Source organism: Populus trichocarpa, chromosome 1 (assembly GCF_000002775.5).
Source record: "Populus trichocarpa isolate Nisqually-1 chromosome 1, P.trichocarpa_v4.1, whole genome shotgun sequence".
Taxonomy (NCBI): Eukaryota; Viridiplantae; Streptophyta; class Magnoliopsida; order Malpighiales; family Salicaceae; genus Populus; species Populus trichocarpa.
In genome coordinates, this window is record NC_037285.2 from 10,169,009 (window position 1) to 10,189,800 (window position 20,792).

The following is a 20,792-nucleotide window of genomic DNA, read 5'->3' on the forward strand; positions in this document are numbered from 1 at the left end:
TCTAGTATTTCTATAGTGAACTTTGAAAGGGGTTAATAACCAACTAAAAGAATATAAAAAAAAGGATCTCCGATTAGAAAAAAAATACATTTAAAAAACCCAGTAAATACAACAACTTGAAGTCAAATGAAATAACTTGGATTTCTAACCAAAACACGGAATAGACACAAAGTAAAGACATAGTTAGTAAAATGTATCTATAATAAGACTTGGGTGTTCATGTTTTGGTCCAATTTGGTTTGAGATAAAAATAATCTAGCCAAACTAGTTTTTTTAATTTTTGAAAATCTTGATCCGAATCGAACGAAAACCGATTCAAATCGAACCAGTTCAACTCAGTTCGGCTTGGTTTTTTTCCTTTGAAAATCAGGAAACCCCAATGCTTGTTTTTTGGGTTTTTAATGGGCCTGTTTTAAATTAGGTTTTAACAATTTCTTATTGGCTTAGGGTTTTTTTAAGTTTTATTAACAAATCTTTTGTATTGGGCTTTTTAAACCAAACCAGCCCAACCTTTAAATTCGAATATCAATAATAATAGATCAAATTTGCTAGTTTAAAACTGTAAAATGGAAATTGACATCTAGTTCTCTCGTACAAATATGAACATGAAGAACACAAGGTATATTTCTCGACAATAAATAGACATCAAGAAACACAAAATAAATGCCTCTAGTTCTGATCACGAATGATAAAGATAAATCATGTTAAACAAAAATATCTTAAACAAAACTGAAGAAATTTCCTTCCACCACTATAAACATAGCCTATTTGGGTTCCTGTCATTAGTCAGTGGTATTGTCCATGCCAAAAGTAAACAATAATCTTACTCTTAGTTCTAGGAAGCATATATGATTTAACAGTCCAGCCAACAAAACAAATATCTTTGGGACATGATGAATGTTCGATCAAACCCAATCAGCAGATATTAAATGGGTTCTTAGATAACTTTCATCCACAAACATCCATTAAAACACAACATCAATGTCAATTATTATTATTATTATTATTATTATTATTATTATTATTATTATTATTATATATTTCAAAAAGCTCTTCAGTTCCAGTCCTTGATAACGAAGAAATAGAAAGTGATGAGAACCTAGTTGGCCAATAAAAAATGTGCATGCTTTGTTTATCATAATCAAATAAGAGAAAGAAACAAGTTATATAAGTTCCTACTTACAAACTTCAACCTAATTCATAACCATAAACTATTTTTTATCTATAACTATAATCATAACATGCATAAGAGGGAGAGAGAAAAAGGCTCTTTAGCATAAATCTTTAAAGTTTTTTCTCATAAATAATTGCAAGAGATCGAAAAGGAAGAGAGAGGAAAGAGGCACAAACTAAAGATGAAGGTTGTCGATGCTGGAGATTGATAGATCAAGAAGATAGAGACTAGAGATGAAGGGTGTCGGTGTCTTTAGCTTTTGGCAAACTGACTTTAAAGGTGGATCCCAATGAAACCCTTAACCAACTAGAGAAATGAGATTGATTTTGTACCACACTGAACAAGCAACCAAATTTATTTGTTGCAGTAATTGTCAGGCTCAGACAGATAGGCCTACACGAATTGAAGACTTGTGTTTTCCTTGCACAACTTTTTAAAAAAATATATTGATTTTGACAAGATCTATCAAATTAGGTTTTTGGATACTGTTATTTCTAAAAGTTAGTCTACTTATTAGTTGGATATGTAATAGCCTCTAGGTTTCGTTGAACCTCACATTCCTTTTGTATGCAAGCTTCATAAGTCTCTTTATAGACTTAAACAAACATAACGTACATGGTTCAGTTGGCTCCACCAATTCTTATTAGGTCTCGAATTTCATGGGTATCAAATTAAACTTCTCTTTTAATATATATATCTTTAACTATTTGCACTATATTTCCTTTTTATTTTGATGTTGTCTAACAGATAATATAGGATGACTAAAGTATTTATTCCAAAGCTATTGTATTCCTATGATGGGATTTATTTCTCTAATTTTATATATTAATTATTTTTTTTAATCTAAAATTCAACCTAGGGATATCATGATCTTTAAATTGATCTTGTCCACAGAACTTGAAAGAAAAATAGGAATGGTTGATACATGATATTATTTTTAAAATATACTATTTTTATTGAATGTGCGAATTTGGACTTGTAGTTCCAGAGTGCTCCCGATAATACACTTTTGATCTACTTTCTCAACTATCCAATCAACCACTGACCTACCGGAGGGATCACTGTCAAAGTAACAACATTTATGTATTTATTTTTTAAAAAAATTACATATAATAAATATTTTGTAACTATTGTTCTAAGCCATGGTTTGTAAATATAACTTTAATGTTTATGTTTATTGTTTATAAAATTTTAATTTTGAATATATGTGTATGTTTATTTAGTTATTTTTTAGACCAGGATATATCCTCAAACTACAATGAGTGAATTTAGGTTGGGTTGACTTGACATCACATTAATTCATGAAGTGTGAGTGGTGACCTTCAAATCTATTTCAATCAATATAATCTTAAAAATGTTTATGTCTATCATTTATTCATCATCCTCTCAAGCTCAATGCTCATATTCTAAAACTGAGGATTGGGTCTTGTTATCAGATTGAGGTCACAAATCATTGTCTTAAGTCATAATAATATTTAACTTCTTAATAATAAAACCACATATAGCAATTAAGGTAAATTCTTAGCATATAAGCACAATAAGTACCTTTTATCATTGAAAACAATCACAAAGTAGTTTATCTTAAGGTAGGATAAGATGGTTGTTACCTTCTCTGTTATATAATCAACTCCTTATCTAGAACCTTTAAAGATTAGTTAGGGTTTTCTGGTTATCATAAAACTAGATGGTAACTATTTTTTTTTATTTTTTTTTACTCTTTTTATATATAATTGGTTAAGATACCCCTTATAATAGAATAAAGACTTCACTAGGGACTTAGTTTAAGGCTAAGATTTTTTTGTTTGTTTTTCAATGATAGTGTGGTAGTTGTGCTTTGATGCATTCTTTGAATACCTTTGTTGTACTTATCTTCCTAAACTGATAATGTGTGTTTGTTGCTTATAATAGAATAAAGACTTCACTAGGGACTTAGTTTAAGGCTAAGATTTTTTTGTTTGTTTTTCAATGATAGTGTGGTAGTTGTGCTTTGATGCATTCTTTGAATACCTTTGTTGTACTTGTCTTCCTGAACTGATAATGTGTATTTGTTGCTTGTTATTATTTGATTTGATATTTGTATCTTTGTTATATATATATATATGCTTGTTTGATTAATTTTTGTGTGCTTTCATTTCATGCACTGTAACTTTTTATTGATTTGTCTAGATTGAATATGAAGTTGTACTCACACACCCACTACACAACACTCTTATCACACACATTGCTTTAAGTTAGCATGGGAAACCAATGGTGTCCTGATAGTCTTTACCTCGGGTAACACTCGTGAAATCACCAAACTCTCATGGATAATCTACTTAGTTGTGATTGGTAGCCGATGTGGCATTGCTCCTATTTATACTTTTTATGTCTTGTAGGCCTCGATTCAGCCTATTGAGAATATTAACTACACAACGAACGACCCTTTTAAGACCAATTTAGTTATTTAACTCACCCTTGTAAGTAGTGGATAAGATAGAACTTTCCAATATAGTTTCTCCTTGATAATCATAATATATTGGCCAAATGTGCGTGAAATCTTGAAAAAGTCATGAAATTTTAAAGATAGGTAACAAGACGATCCAACTAGTGAAATATGCCCTAAAAGATTCGAGAACTATTGTTACTGCTTACAAAAGGGCTACTCCATATCCAATAAGCTACATATTTTTTATGAATATTTTTATTTATATAGGTTAGACTAAGTTTTTATATGAGAGGGAGGAAACAAATACAAAATACATTTTGAAAGTTCATTTTTCTTACAAAACTAATATTAGTCCAAGCCATGAAAGATAAAGACAGAGCTTAGATCAGACATAATCAAATCCATTTCTTAAAAGATGAAATAACTTGGCTAACTGATTTGCTAGAGCAAATCATTCACTCTAAAAGTTTTGAGAGAAAATCTCTACGCATAAAAGGTAATATCGTAAAGCTCACCACGATGATGTCTTTCTTTTGTTCTCCTATATTGGTCAAAACAATATTTTTAATCGTTCCCAACTATCTCCTTCCACGCATCCTTATCAAAAAAGAATTTCAAATGTCAATGCTTGAATCCAATTGATCAAGGCTTGTCATTTGTTACTTTAAGCTCTCTAGGATCATCAAAAGCTTATGTTGTTATGCTTTTGAATCCATTACAAACTATTGTTAATGCTTCTACTTCATTCAAGCAATATTTTTCATTCTTTTCTAGAAAACTAAATACCTCAAACACCTTTATTCTTATGTTAGCATGGATATCATGCTCCTCAAAACATGCAAAGTCCAAGCCATATAAGGAAACTTCATAAACCATCTTTTTTTTTTTGTTCCCTTATCAATATCTTATGAATACATGCTAGATAACACCTCAATTGTTTGAACTCATCCAATTACCTTTTCCTAAATAATACGAGAAAAATAGTATATTTGGCTTAACCATAAAAAGGCACGAGACCATTAAAGAAAAAAACTTGTAGATCCTCTTTCAACTAATGAAATATGTCATGTGTCAAATGCTTACATTTCCACAAAAAAAATCATTTCTAAAGTTGTCAAGTATACAAAAGCTCAATGTCTTGAGACTCACCTTAAAGTTTACTATAGTAAAATGGTTGAAGTTATTCATGACGAGAAATTATTAATCTTATTATTTTAATGAAAGACTTACTTTTAATTGGTGTATAGAGTTGGATAGCTCTAAAATATAGTGGGAAGATTTAGTTGTCATAATTCAATTTTGACCTTTTATTTTTAAAACTTCCAAAAAAAAAGCAAAAAAAAATTAAAAATGTTTTTGGTGCATTTTGATTATTCACACACTTATTTTATGATTTTTTAGCTATTTTCTCTTGTTGATGTCTTTTAAAACAAGTCAAAAAAAATTATAAAAAAATATATTTTAATGCATTTGCAAATAATGCCTGTGTTATAATCTTGTTAGAAGAAGAAGAAGAAGAAGAAGAAGAAGGAAAAGAAATCTTAGTCACATAAAGGTGCAAAGCTGCAAATAATGCAAGATTGGGGAGGGCAGGAGCAGGACTATTATCTAAGAAGCTTTTGATGCATGTTCATGGACCCATGTAGTTAAATGTATAGAATAGAAGATATAGGCCTACTTGGCCTATTTTAGAGTGGACTTAGACTATGAGTTGGGCTGTTTGGAGACTAGTAAAGTATATATACAACAAGTACGTAAACAGAATTTTATCTGTGTCTGCGTCTCTCTGTCTCTTTGTCAACCTCTGCTTCCTCTTGTTCTCCTTTTCCTTTCTCTCCATAAAAGCTTGCCTTGTTCTCAAATTAACTGCATCAGCTTTAGCCTTACTTTGCAACTATCATAATTGGAAATGCTTAAGTCGACTCGAGACAAACCCACAGGTTTAGGATCAAGTTGGAGCCAGCCACTTAAAACCTATTTGATGTTGTTTGGGAACAGAGACAGTGGCACTCACGACCCCTCCCCCAAAAGAAAATAAAAAATCTTTCAACGTAAAAATAAATAAATAAGATCTTCAATTGATGGTTTTCTCACTTGTCTCTGGTCCTAAGTTACTTGAGGGCAAGGAAGGCTTTCTACTGAACATACGAGACTTGTTAGTTTTAGTCCAAGTTTGTAGCGAAAACTCCAGGACGCCTTTTTTTTTTTTTTTGCAAAAAAATAAAAAACATTTCTCATTGCACTCTATCACGCTACTAATATTCAGTATTTCTCAAGATTTAAATGGCATCAAAGACCGCATATTGCCTGATTCCTTCAAAAAACGAGACGGCATACTTGATCTTATTACTGTTTTACAAGAAAAAAAATATTTATACATAGAATATCTGTCCGACATTCAAGAGACTCTCATGAGGAACATTAAAAATCACACTGTTTTCCCTACAAATTTTCCTAAGAAATGCATATATGTAATCAACAGCTATCTTCTTGTAGAATCTTGAATCCCTCCTAGCTCTCACCACTGTATTCCCCATTATGTGCACCACCCCAGCATCCCTGCAATTATTCAAAAATTCTCTCTCGTCAACCTCAGCCTGGCTGCTTGTTTGACCAGACGACCGAACGGTAAAATTTGCATGTGATGGAGACTTGATCTGCACGATCGAGTCAATGGATGAAATAGTGGGATCTGCAAATGATGAGGTTATATTTCCATTATTATTAATAAGGGCTTCTCTTGAACGCTCAGTTTGCTGACCATATAGACTATACTCGTCTGAGTCTGAACATCCCTCCATCATAGACTCGAGCCGAACAAACAAGAAGAGGCTATCAAAAAGTTTTTTCTCAAAATCTTCATCTTTCTTGTGAAGGTCTTTATATCCATACCTTGCAACACAACGGAACATGTGAAAATTCTTTGGTCCAATTCGCTTGACAAGAATTCTCTCTTCTTCAGGGACCGTGTAGACAGGGAGGTACTTCACACAGACAAAAACAACAACAGAATGTATGGCAGGTAGATTTGTGATGAAGTGAGAAAAGATGTGGGGGACCCCACTTGCAAGCTCGGTGTACACAAGTCCTATCCCGGGGACTCTCACCAGTCCTAAACTGGGGCCAAGCCCTACAATCCATGCCATGGAAACCTTACTGTGCATCTCAAACTCGTAGCGTTTCAATGTACCATAATGCCAAACATACATGATGACAAGAAAGGCCGCTGCAATCACAAGGGGAACCCACCCACCTTGATCAACCTTGAAGAGTACAGCAGAGAAGTAGGTGCATTCTACTACCAGTGATAAGCCAGTGAAGAGCATGACAAGAATCCAATGGCAGCGCCATACCAATAACATGACTAGAATCATTAGCAAAGTGGTTACCAGCATGACTATCACAACTGCTGTCCCTGTTGTTGCACAAATTGTTTTTTCAATTTAGAGCAATGCGTCATAAACAATAAATTGAAATGCACCAGCATATTGTAGAAAAAATTTAATGAAACAAAATATATGAGCAAAATCTGGCCAGAGAAATTTGGCTTGGATCTGCTTCTTAAGTAATCACGAGTTACTTTAAGCAAGAGAGTTGGAAAAGCACAACCTGTTACTCTCCACAACTCATTTTATAAAGCTCTTGGAACTCGTTCCAAAAAAGTTAGGAAAAGCGCCATCGCAACGGTTAAAAGGTTAGCAAAACAAAAGAAGATTCTTGTTTTTTTAAAAAAGAATCCAGAACGAAATCACACAGGATCAGGCTAGTTTCATACCACTTGTCCACCCACACAGAAATCACACTCTTTAATAAACTTACCATAAGCATTACCAATTTGACTTTGGTTCTGGAAACCAGCAGTGACACAGATGCAAAGAATCATAAGGATCCAATTCATATCTGGAATATATATCTGGCCCAAGAACTTTTTTGATGTATGTACAACTTTGACTCTTGGGAAGCATCCAAGTGCAAGGGCTTGCTTGATTATTGAAAAAGTTGCGGATATGGTAGCCTGACTTGCGACCACAGCAGCTGCAGTTGCAACAATGAACACTGGCCAATATATACTTTCTGCAAAGAAAGAAGTGTGAATTAGCATCTGTCCATTGACACACCTTTATCAAAATTTTGTATCTTTGGGAAGAGCAAGACTATTGTGAGGATGGTATCACAACCTTACTAAGAACTTCAAGCTACAATAAGAAATTCATCGGGGAGTGGAGCTACAAAGGCCTGAACAGTCAGAGTATTAAAAAATAAAACTATGGCCAACACAAGAAATTGTTCTTCGAGCTTGGTCCCAAAATTTTTATGGTCGAACCATATGTTTGTGGTAAAGTACGCCGTGTGGATTTTTTTAATTCCATATTACAAGCATTTAGGATAACTTCATGCAAATCCATAAGGATTCCATAAAGCTGGATACTCTTGATGGACTTTTCCTTTTCTGAGATCCTTGAATAACTACTGATGTTTTATTTCAGATAAACGAGATCTGAAATTCCCACATTAGCCACTTTTCATGAATCTCAAAATCAAAAAGAGACTTATAATTCTTAAATATGTTTTGTGCTTCTCCAAATAAAAGTTATTCTAGCAATTCGTTCAAACAACCGGGATAATAAATTTTCAAACAATGATTTGCAGTGACCATGAATCATTTCTTATCATATCATATCTGAGAGTTTCACCACAGCCTAACAGTGAGCCCAACATATAAAATTTTGTAAATTGAAAATTTTGAGAGTTTAAACACTGGATTTCCCAGTCTCTCTTGAGTTGCAAGGTATTCTTAATCCCCAAGATCTCTCTTTGAAGGAGAACTTATAAATTTTCATTTCTTACATATAATAAGTGCAGGCCTCAAAATTCACAGCCTACAAGAGAACTTATTCTGTTACTCTGTGCTCTCATTATTTCTCTTGCTCTATTTTTGAATTGCATATCACTAAAATGCTTACATCAAATACACCTCACTATAAGAAGTTGCAGGAAATGAAGCAAGATATCAGAGACAGATGAAAAGTAATCAGAGAAAAAGAGAAGCAACAATAGAAGTCTAGGAAATTCAACTGCGAAAGAATTTTTACCTGGTATAGAACGATAGAATGCATCAACCACGTGTTCCTTGTTTTGCATAAGATAAGCAGCTTGTCCAGAATATGCTAAAAGAAGGCAAGGAAAAACAACTACTGTAAAAGCAATCTGTACAGCTAAAACCGGAAAATGGGCTAGGTCAGCAAAAAGTGCCTCTATACCTGTAACAGTTCAGAATAAAAATCAGTATGCAGCCATAATCTTAGATTTTATTTTAACAAATGTTAAAAGGTTTAAACATTAGGGCAGAAAAGGATTTGTGTACTTAAACTTCAAACAAGTATGGAGCCACCAATTCATTTTGATAATTACCGGTTATACTGAGCATAATCCCTCCAAGGGAGGTCCAACCATCTCTACCTCCCCTTCTAAAATACCGGTAAATATATACAGGTGAAAAGGCTTTCAGAACACCAGTATCATATTTCCAGATGTTGAACAGGCCGATACCCCCAATTAACAGAAACCAAAGCAGCACGATTGGGGCAAAGAGCCAGCCTACTTTATCCGTCCCATAGTGTTGCATGCTAAACAAACCCACCAATATTACAACAGCAACAACTGTGACTACATCTGCACCAAAGAAAACAGATTGGTTTAAAGATTCAAAACTTCAAAACTGCTAGAATATCAAGGCAAAGAAACAACACAATTAGTTGCAGAGAGGAAAAAGTAAAGACAGGGTTTTGTTGACTGTCAGGAGTAGAAAGATACCATTACTCAGTTTGGGGTGGTTTACCTTGATCCCGCCAGAAGCTGAAAGAACTGTCATAGAAGTGTGGTTAAGCATTTCCAAGGGAATTGAAATAAATAAAAACTATTATGAACTGATGGTTAAAGAAACACAGGCTACATAACCCCAGATATACCACAAGTACATGCTAATAGCCAGATTATCGCATGAAACTTTCATCCTTTAATCGCTCTTCAGGTGTAAATACATCAATTGGATTTCTTTACCAACAGATCCCATTAGTAACCCAAGCATCCGAAGACATTTTCATAATAATAAATCAAAAACATTCTAATGTATAAAAATATGTTGTTACATTGAAGCACTAGGAGAACACTTATTAAAATAAATTGTAAAATACACATTAAACAAACCACTATGATTTCTTCTCAGGATAAGAACTAGATATCTTGCTAATTTTTGAAAGATTTTTACATATGCACAAACCTGCAATCACACACATCCATTTTATGTCAAAGCAATAAGCATTTTATATATGGACAGACAGACACAAACAAAATTTACGAGTTAGGCATCAAGGTACCAGATATTGCTGGAGTGAGAATCCCATCCCCAATCACCATACAAGTGCCAACAAGGACAAGAATAAGAAGCGCATTCTTTCGGAATGCATATCTCTCCAACCATCGCTTAGTTTTAGCAGCAAAAGATTGTTCATGGAAAGTGGAACGGCTGTATGTTGTAAGCTCTTCATCTGTCCGATGTTGATTTGGAATAGTTCTTACGTTAGCATGCCGACAAAGTAATGAATATAGAGCAAATGTTCCACCTGTTCCATGAAGAGGATAAGTTCCAGTACTGTGTCCTTCATCATAGCCGAGGCAGGAAAAATTACAAATGCATGCTCCCCTAGGCACACATTCAAATTAAAATATACTGTTGAAACCTGACATTCTTACATGAGTTTTTACAAGAACATCACTATACTGTGCATGTTTAAAACGAGGTCAAAATGTTTTCTTTCCGTTCACTGGGCTATATCAGACAAAACCTACTGAAAAAATTATGAAGGAAACAATTGATCACTTGGGAACAGGCATGGTTAACTATCAAAGTCTGTAGCAATGCAAGGAGAACTACAAAAAATTATGAAGACCACTACTATTCGAGCAACAAAAAGGAGAAAATAGCAAGATAGCATCCACGCTTCTAAAAGTATTTTCTTTATGATTGGGATTTGGAGGTAAGCAAAAATGGAAGAAATCATCCCAGTACATCATTAGGTATAGCACCATAAATTCACTAATCAAAATCATAAATCCACAAAATCAGAGCTACGTGCAATCAGCACAACACACAACTCCTAAGTCATATGCATTGAAACTGGTTTACCTTGACCATTGTCATTTGCTCTACACACAATGAAGACATACTTAAGGAGTGGGATAAGAGTGAGCGAGTATATGATCAATGAAAGAGCTCCAATCACATCCTCTGAATCTTTGATTCCATGAGGGAATGTATTGTAGAACACGTACAAGGGAGAAGTGCCCAAGTCACCATAAACCACTCCAAGACTCTGGAAGGCAAGCCGTAGAAGCAAAAGCGCTGAGAATTTCTGAAAGTAACCAAATTGTATTAGCAAACAAAATAAAAATCAGCATCAAATCACCAAAATCAACTGAATTAATTAAACAATAATTGATGCATCTATAAATTAGAAATATCGTATATATCCAAAAATGTCAGCATCCTTGTTGCGAGATTATAGCTGATTAAATTCATTCATTTGTGATTTAAGGAAAAGGTTAAACGGGTCTGAAAATGGAAATTCAGGCAGATATAAGTGTTTTGGTCTCTAAATCAGTTCATCCCAGGAAGGGGAAATGGCATTAACAAGGAGCATGTGTTGTCTGACGTCAACAAGCACAATTGAACTCCATTTATTAGTTTGCAGTTTGAGGGAGAGAGAAGGGAAATTGTAATACTACAGTACCTTTTCTCTGTACGTATTTCTGAGCCTTCCAGCTTCCTCATCCATGGGTTGATCAAGTTTCTGATCCAAATCCCACATACTTCCTTTATTGTTGTCACTGTCTTCCTCAACCTCCACTCTTGAAGTCATTCCCATACTCAATTCCATATGAATTCTCTATCTTTCACCAAACAATCCAAACTCTATCTTTCTCTCTCTCTACTAAAAACCATAAAGTCCACACAAGAATCTCCAGCCAGCACCAAGATTCCAAATCTCAAAAAACAGAACCAATATGATTTTTTTAAAGAAGAAAATTGAAACACAAGTTTAAAAATCCACTCTTTACTTGAAATCCATCCCAAATCCAATAAAGAATTAAAACTCACCACTAAACTATAGAGAAAAAAAGAAAAGAAAAGTAACTTGGTATAAAATAAACAATTAATGTTTACTTGATTTATTCAAAACCAAAGTTAAGCTGTGAAATCGACATCCATCAAGAAGTTGAAAAGAAAACAAGAATACAGACTTTAGAACGAAAGAGAGCTGTGAATAAAGCAAAATCCAATTATCCAACGAAACAGAGACACTCAATTCAGGACAGAGCAGCTCAAAAACATCTCATAAAACAAAAGAAGTGATGAAAGCAGAGATAAATTTCTTAGCTTTGTCACTTTAAATTTCAAGTGGGGTCACTTCAATCTCAGCCACAGGAACCAAGAAAACCTGTAATAAAAATCTACCATAAACCCATGAAGTGAAAACCAGAGACTGACAAACCCAAGTCGGGTTTTGAGGTATAGAGGCGGAGAGATGGAGACGAAGGGACTCTGTAACAAGACAGAAAAAAGAGAGCCAAGGAAGAAGTGCTTTAGATGCAGTTGTCAATGTCTTTTTTTTTTTTTTTTTGCTGTTAGCTTATTTACTAAACGCAGAGAGAGAAAATAAATATTTTGGTGCCATTCTGGACTGTAAAGAAAGAAGTCGAATAAAAGGAGAGTTTTTGCTGCATAAGCAAGAGCTTATATCCTTTTCTGTCTGTATTGAGAAGATTGGCTATGACCTTTCTTTTCTCTTGATTATTTGGTTCTTGTTATTTTCACCTGATTATTATTGAATGATTGAAGGAGTTTTGCATAGCAAAATTGAAGAAAAAAGGAAATCAAGGGCAGTGATGACATAATAAGTATATGGGGAAGGTTCTTTCTGAGTTGTCTGACGGAGTTACATGAATTAGTATATTTCAAGTTAATCAGTGTGGCATAATAAATGATTACCAGCCAAATACCTTAGGTAAGAAATTTGCAATTTTCAAGTACTTTCGTATCATTGCCATAGTTTTAAAGCCCGCTCGGACCGGCAGATCAACCCATGACCCGGCTGTTTAGAGCTAAAATCGGGTTAGGTTTAAAAAAAATAAAGAAAATTAAAAATCTGAGTGACCCGGTAGGTTAACCAGTTGACGCAATTGCAACCCGTTGATTTTTTTTTAACTAAAACGATGTTGATTTGATTTATAAAAAAAATAGGGTTGACTCGGGTGACCCGATGACCTGGCAAAACTTGTGACCCGACCTTTGAGTTAGGTCGAGCACTAGGCCGAGTTTAAAAACACTAATCATTGCCCCTCTCTTTTTCTTTTTCTTTTTTGAAGTAGTAATAATTTTGTTATACTATCATCAGAATGATAGAAAAAACATTTTGTATCTTAACTGGAATGAACTTCAATGCAGTTATTGTTATTTTGTTGAGATATTAAGTTTTATTTTCACCCTATTTATTTTTTTAAAATAAAAATGTTCAAAATAATTTTTAGTAATTATTCTTTTTTATTCAAGGTAACTACCTTTTTATTTTTATTTGAAGGATTTTATACCATGTAAACTCTTTCATTCACCATTTATGTTCAAGTCTAGACTTTATCAAATCTAATTTGTAATTAAGTTTGATACGTTCTTTCTAGTCCATACTTCATAACTCTTTAGTCGATTTTAATGTATAATAACTCTATGAAAAGGGGGGTAATTGCAAGCTGTCTTTTAGTCCTTGTATTTTTTTTTTCACAAAGTCTAGATAAAAATTTGTCGATTGGCCCTTTTAATATTTTTCTAACTTATCCCTTAAGTTTATTATATTTTGTTCTTTATTTTATCTATTCCCACAATTTCAAATAAAAATGCATCAATTCCCTCTATTTTTTTTTCCTTTTTCTTTGTCAATACAAAAATTCACCACCTTAACATATATTTTTGATGCTACAAAGCAATTCTCACTTTAAGTTTTCATACATGGCATGATATGATTGGCCGATAATAAGTCACTAGAACCCGGGTTGTGTTCATGTGTCGAGATAAAATTTCTCGTCCCTCGGTAAAAAGCACTTTGTAAAAAAAATTAATTACATTATCTATTTCATCTTTAGTGCTTTTCATAATGCATGAATTTTATAAAAATCAAATTCTAAGGAATAAAATTAAAAAATCAAAATAAAACATATAGCCATAAAAAATTAATGACTAGATTTAATATAATTAACAAATAATAAGATATTTTTTTATTTTTTTACAAGTCTCTAAAAAATAATTTTCGCTTAAAATAAACAAACAGAAACCACTTTATTAAAAATCAAACCAATTTTTTTAACTGAAAAACATTGTTAATTTTAAAACATTTTCCCTAGCAATAAATAAACACAGTACAGATTGAAAAATGATTTTCAAGAGATCTGTCCTTAAAAGCAATCGTGTTTCTGTGCCGCTAAAAGTTATTCAGCAGAAATGATGATAGACATATGATTAAGATGGCAGATAATTAAAGAGAAAATAGAGTGCCTAAACTTTGGAGTTTATCAGATTTCAGTCAGAATAATTGCGACTTGAAAAGAATATTCCAAGCATTTCGACCTGAGCCCCAGTTGCCACTGCAACGAGAATTCCTACTTGGAAAACGACCTGGCGTTTTTGCCTTTTCTGGAATTTCGGCCGCAATAACATCCCACGCGCAGATCTGCGATTTAATAACTCAGTCTCCCCCCTTCCACGCTCTATCCCCCCTACTTGCTTCAACGTGGCCTGAAGAGACTTTTCTGGGCGCGTGATGGAAGCCTGGATGGTGATTATCAATGCTGATGGATCCACGAAAATTGGCCGCGCCAGAGCTTTCTGTCCCCCAGTATCCGTAGGTGCAAGATGACCTGTATATTGGGTTTCCGGTTTCGGATTGATATGCTGTGGATTGGTTGATCCGTTGCATCAAGCCAGATTTTACAGGCATCAGTATCCATTAAACATTATTAATTATCCAACCAAGGAAAAGGACACGGAAAAAAATATAATTCAGGATTTTCCTTCCCTTCACATTTTAGACTCTCATCTTTTAATTATTATTATTATTACTAATATTTCAACCCCCTAAAATAAATACTTGGTGTTTTGTTTAACATTTCTCTTAGAATCCATCAATTTCAATAGTTGAATTTTACAAAATAACTTTCTTTGACAAACCTTTAAAGGTTTCGGCTATATTAACTTGTTTAGAAACACTTTTAAATGAGATCCGATGAACTTTAATAAGTTATGCTCAATATTTATCCGCATAGAATGAACTTAAGTGGACTCAAGAGTAGAAGAAAATAATAGAAAAACATGTACAAGAAAAACTAGATAAATTGTATAAAACTTTTTATCTATCCGAGATATTTATTTATAAAACTCGAGAATCAAAACATTAATTTCTCATCATTCATCAATCTTTATAATTTATGAATTTTTGTTAATTATGATGAATATTCATATATTTCATGAAAATATTAATGAGTGTTTATACTTAATGAATTATCCATGATAACATTTATTATCATAAGATGATTAATGTATTTGTTCTTGTATTGATTATTTTAATAACTAAAAGAATTATTGATCAAACAGAACTTAATAATAAATATTTTTTTGTTGATCAAACACAAGCCTAAACTCATGAGCTCGCAAACTTACTATTTAATCCACAAAACTATTTTGGATTAGAAACTTTTGTTAATCAAAGGTTCTCTAGGAATAATTTTCCATTTATGTTTATTGATTTTTTAAAATATATTAATATTTCATGTTTAAATATTCATTTTGAATTACAAAACTTAACATGATATTAACGTCGGTTGTGAGTGGACTTCGTCTTAAAAAAAACTCATTACATGTTTTATAATCCAATTCCATTAATTTGTTAATTTCAAAGTTCCTATTGACAAATTTTTTCCTTGATAAACTAAAATTCAATCATCCATATGTCTGTGCCCGCCGGGACTGCATATTCCATCGTGAAACCGTTGACTAGTGTAGAACTGATAGACTAAAAGGAACACCATTACTTGGCAAATTAAGAGCTTAAAAAAAAGCACCGAGGCTTGTAACTCAGCAGCAGAGATAAGGTTTTCTTGTCTCTGTCACCTGGGTTCGAGTCTTAGCGTGCACGCCTGTCATTCCCGCGGTGTCTTACCTGTCTGTTGGGCTTGCAGGGTATTCAATGAATCCAGAAATTAGTTGTGGTGCATATAAGCTAGTCCAAACACCCGGATTACCAAACCAAAAAAAACAAAGAGCTTAAAAAAGATAAAGCCAACCTCTTGCTATCACTGTTTGTGATCTCGATAGATCGAGCAAGGAGAACGAAAGTCAAGGAAGATTTTTTTCATAGGAAGAAAAAGATAAAAGGTCCTCGAAACATCTTGCAACGTGAACACGCTGTCATTTCAAACATTTAAGTGGTGTTTTTTATTTTTCTTTGTTTAGTTTTTAAAGTATTTTTATTTAAAAATATATTAAAATAATTATTTTTTTATTTTAAAAAAATTATTTATGATATCAGAATATTAAATTATTTGAAAACACTAAAAAATATTATTTTAAAAAAAATTAAAATTTTTTTTAATTTTTTTTAAAAATACTTTTAAAACGCAAAAACAAACGAGCTCTAATATCGATTATGGTTGAACTGAAAAATATTTTTAATTAATTTTTTAATTTTTTAAAATTATTTTGATAGGTTAATATCAAAACAAAATTTTAAAAAATAAAAAATATATTATTTTAATATATTAAAAAAAAAAAACTTTACCAAGTAATTAATTAAAAATCATTATCATACTAACGGCATAGATCGAAGCATCAAGCAACGAGCAATGATATGAAAATTATAGATTTCCGTGCAGCTAATATTTATCAAATGCATAACCCAGAAATGATACCTCCATTATTTTAATGATCACATGCGGTTTATTGTTATTAAATACCAGCGTTAATACGACGGTCGGAGGTATCATATAATTTGCGTGCTTTAAACTAATCAGAACTAGTCCACAGAAATTAATCTGATGACGAGATCACACGTACATTGGACAGCACGCCTTATGATATAGAAAATATAGAGTACGTCAAATTATAGAAAGTGATAGTACGTCAAAATTATATTTTCAATTCAATTATATTTTTGGTATTTAATTTAATTTTTATGATGATGATAATAATAAAAAAAGAAGAAGGAGAATTTAGGGAAGGAGATAAAAAGAAAAGGAGACCAAAGGGAGTGATGTTATTATGGACTAGAATAATAATAATAGGGTATTATGCAAAAGAGAAAGAGAAAAATAAAAATAAAAACAAGAATTAAGCAAATTGAAAGAGATCCTACACATTAAAAAAATCTAATTAATTAGAAATATAGTTAAGAATAAAACAATATAACATTATTTTTTTTAATTTAGTTTTCTTTTTGTTTTACAAAGAATCTTAGGCAATATAAATAAAAGAGGCATGTACAAATTAAAGAAGGAAATACTCGCAAAAACCCTAGCTAAATAAAGTAAAGGAAAAAAACTAATTGTTCAATATTTTCCCACGGCTTGCTAAGCAAACTAGTCTATATTGGATGTTTGGGAGTGAATTTCAACCTGTTTCTCAAAAATAAAAATTTACTTTAAATTATTTTTTTAGTGTTTTTGGATTATTTTGATGTGCTAATGTCAAAAATAAATTTTAAAAAAATAAAAAAAATATTATTTTGATATTTTTCCAAACAAAAATTACTTAAGAAAACAACCACTACACACTCTAAGCCACTCTTTTCACGCTATAAACCCAACAAGATTCCAGCCAAAAAACTCCACCACTCCCGGCCAACCTCCACGCAGCCACTAAGCACCACTCATGGCAATTACTCCCATCAGCCAGTGGAAACAAGAGCAACATAAAGGCATTAAAAACACAACAACAAAAAATAGTGCAATGTTGAAAAAGAAGAAACCATGCAGAACTTTGTAACCACTAATCTCACACCGTGTGAGTCACACACTAAACATCGCTCGCCAATGTATGAAGTAAAACGGAGAGAAGGAGCAACCGGTGGACCAGCTCAGACAGCCGCGGACTCATTGGAGCAGGAGAAAAACATGCCACAACACCGATAGCTTCATTGCGCGTTCATCCCACGTGCTAGTATTTTTTTCTATTTTTCCATCAACTTTCTTTTCATTCCGGTCATCTCTTGCGACTCATGAAGGGTTAGTTTTGAACCTAATTTGTGATTTACTTGTTTTTATAATCATCAATGGCATATTTGGTGGGTTTTGATTTGTTAATGCGTGTTGAATATTGTCATAATTTAATAATATATGCTCATCATTTTTTATTCAAGAACTCAATCCAATATTAGGCTATATGTTATTAATCTCTATCTTTAAATATTAAACCAAGTTTTTTTATACGGTGTCTGTAAAACCAGAAAGGCAATTAATTTCATGAATAATATCCATCTATTTGTTTGTTTCGTTTCGTTAGATATTCAGAATCTTCAGGTCCACACGTACGTGGTTTCACTTCATATTTTGGGACTCGCCACTAATGAGATCTCTGCCCAGTACGTACTGCAAGTCATCAGTAATTAAGAAGTTAATTTATTTATACGATGCAAGCAGACGACAGATCCGTGTAGGGACCGTAAGGCATTTGAATTAATTAATTCCTTTTGCAACTAGCAGCAAGTAAAATTAATAATCCCAAGTGGGTACCTCTCCTTAATTTCCAAGGGGGGGAGATCGATCTTGCTTTTGAGGTGACCATTTGAGTTAATAATTATGGTGGTGCTTCCTTCCTATGTCAACTAATTTCAAGTAATTTTTATTTAAAATAATATTTTTTTATTTTTTAAAAATTATTTTTAACATCAGCGCATCAAAATGATCTAAAAACATTAAAAAAATATTAATTTAAAGTAAAAAAAATAAAAAAAATTTAATTTTTTTCAAAAACACTTTTGAAACGTAAAAACAAATAATAAGATACAACTGTTTTGAAAGTACGACTTGAATAAAAAATTTTCAAATTTATTTAATTTTTTTTATTTAAACTTATTTTTTATTTTTAAATTATTTTATTGTGCTAATATTAAAAATAAATTTTCTAAAATTATTATTTTGATGTATGATTAAGTAAAAAATACTTTAAAAAATAATCTCATATTAACACCCTCTCAAACACACATGATACTTGAAACTAATTTCTCAATTTTGAATTGGATCCCCTTCCATCTATTTTCTTTTTATTTGAAATTGATTTTTTCTGTCAAGTTTTCATCCATTTCAAAAGTGTAAGTGCACGTGTCTTTTATGTGTTGACTTCTCAACTTCACTTAAGAAGCTAAAATGTCCAAAAATTGATGAAAGTTAGCTTTTTTTTCCCTCCAAAATTTGTTTCTTTCCTCCTCTAAAATGTTCTTTAATTGCTAGGTGCTTAGCCTTTAGGAGGGGGAAAAAGTTCTGAAGGGTAAGTACAAAAGACTTGTACCTTGTTGACTTTCGAAAAATTTGAAAGCTAAGCTTGCTTTTCCCTCCAAAAACTTATTTCTCTCGGGGGGGAGCATGCAGAAGTTTTGACGTGTTTGTAATTGCTAAAAAAGTATAATTGCACCCATAAAATTGAATAAAACTTAATAGGAAGACTTAGTTTTAAATGAAAAACAGCTACAGGAAAGTCCAACCTAAAATTAGAAACTGTGATGCTAATTCTCAAATAACTTAAAATTCAAAAAAGATTTACACTATTTGGAAAAAGAAAGAAAAAGAGATTAGGAACTTGTTCTGCAATAAAAAAAATTATTTATGAAGACTTTGTGTTTGGACATGAAATTGGATAAAAGAAAAAAGCAGCATGAAGGGATAAAAAATAGAGTTATGATCAGATAAGAAAATTAAAAAAAATCATAAACATAAAATAGTATATCCTAGTCTTGGTGGTTGTATTTTGTTGTGGAGTCAAACTATTTTTTTGGGTATAAAAACTGATGTTTAGTTGTTATAAGCGTGTTTTAAAAGAGAAAGATAAATGTGTGATTTGAATCATGTATCCGACTCGATCGAATAAGCTAGATTTTTTTAAAATTAGACAAAAAGAAAAGAAATGACAATAGATGGATCAAGTTTGACAAGCAAAGTTATTAGGATAACATGAGAAAAAATATATTTTTCAAAAGAGAACAAACAAAATATCTCGATTTACAGCCCATTAAAAACATAAGAACAAAATGGGGTAAGAAAAGGACATCAAAAAATCAGTTATGATCAACCCAAGTTAAAATTACAAACCTGTAACCCCGGTAATCATGGCCGAGCCAACCTAGAATATCTCGTCAAAAACACAGCCTAGATCATGAGATTGTAATAACCCAATAAAAAATTTAAGAGAACTATAAAGTTTTTTTTTTAAAAAAAAACTCATATTAACTTTTTAAACATGTGACCCGGGTCATTAGTTCGAAGCACCCTGTTTGAAAAAACCATGAAGTCCAATCTCAATAAATTAAGAATTGAATGATGAAATTGAAAAATAAAATTCAATTATACAAAAGGATTAAAAAAGAATGAGTATCAAAATCTATATATAAAATAAATTTATATTTGATTGAAGGGATAAATTGAAAAACAAAATCTATTTAGAAAACTAACCTTAAAAAAATCAAAAGGATGAGGGTAAAAATTGATAAAAAAAAATAAAAACAAGTTTTTTATTGAAGATGAAATTGAAAAGAATAATAACTTTTAGAAGAGGACTAAGAAAAATATTAGATATCAAAATAATGAGGACCAAAATAGAAAATATAATACATTTGATTTGGATTGAAAGATAAAATTGAAAAGAATAATAACTTTTACAAGAGAACCAAAAAAAATATTAGATATCAAAACAATGAGGATCAAAATAGAAAATATAATATCATCAGTTTAGATTGAAGGATGAAATTAAAAACTAATAAAACTTTTACAAAAGGGCCAAATAATAATAATTTTATATTTTTTATTTGGTCAAATACTAATTTGCCCTTGAGTTGATTTCATAATAACAAAAAAAACTATAATGAAGCCCTTTACTCAAATTTT

General features: G+C 31.9%; 1 protein-coding gene across 1 annotated transcript; it reads right to left on the reverse strand.

Annotated features, from left to right (window-relative positions):
• Positions 1 to 5,910: 5,910 nt before the first annotated feature.
• LOC18094003 (potassium transporter 11) lies at positions 5,911 to 12,426 on the reverse strand. Its single transcript, XM_006368153.3, has 8 exons — positions 11,390 to 12,426; positions 10,786 to 11,011; positions 9,977 to 10,222; positions 9,414 to 9,464; positions 9,012 to 9,272; positions 8,693 to 8,860; positions 7,419 to 7,673; positions 5,911 to 7,014 (listed from the first exon to the last, which is right to left on the reverse strand). The coding sequence occupies exons 1-8, from the start codon at positions 11,534 to 11,536 to the stop codon at positions 5,972 to 5,974; spliced, it is 2,397 nt and encodes a 798-aa protein (XP_006368215.1). The 5' UTR covers positions 11,537 to 12,426; the 3' UTR covers positions 5,911 to 5,971.
• Positions 12,427 to 20,792: the final 8,366 nt, after the last annotated feature.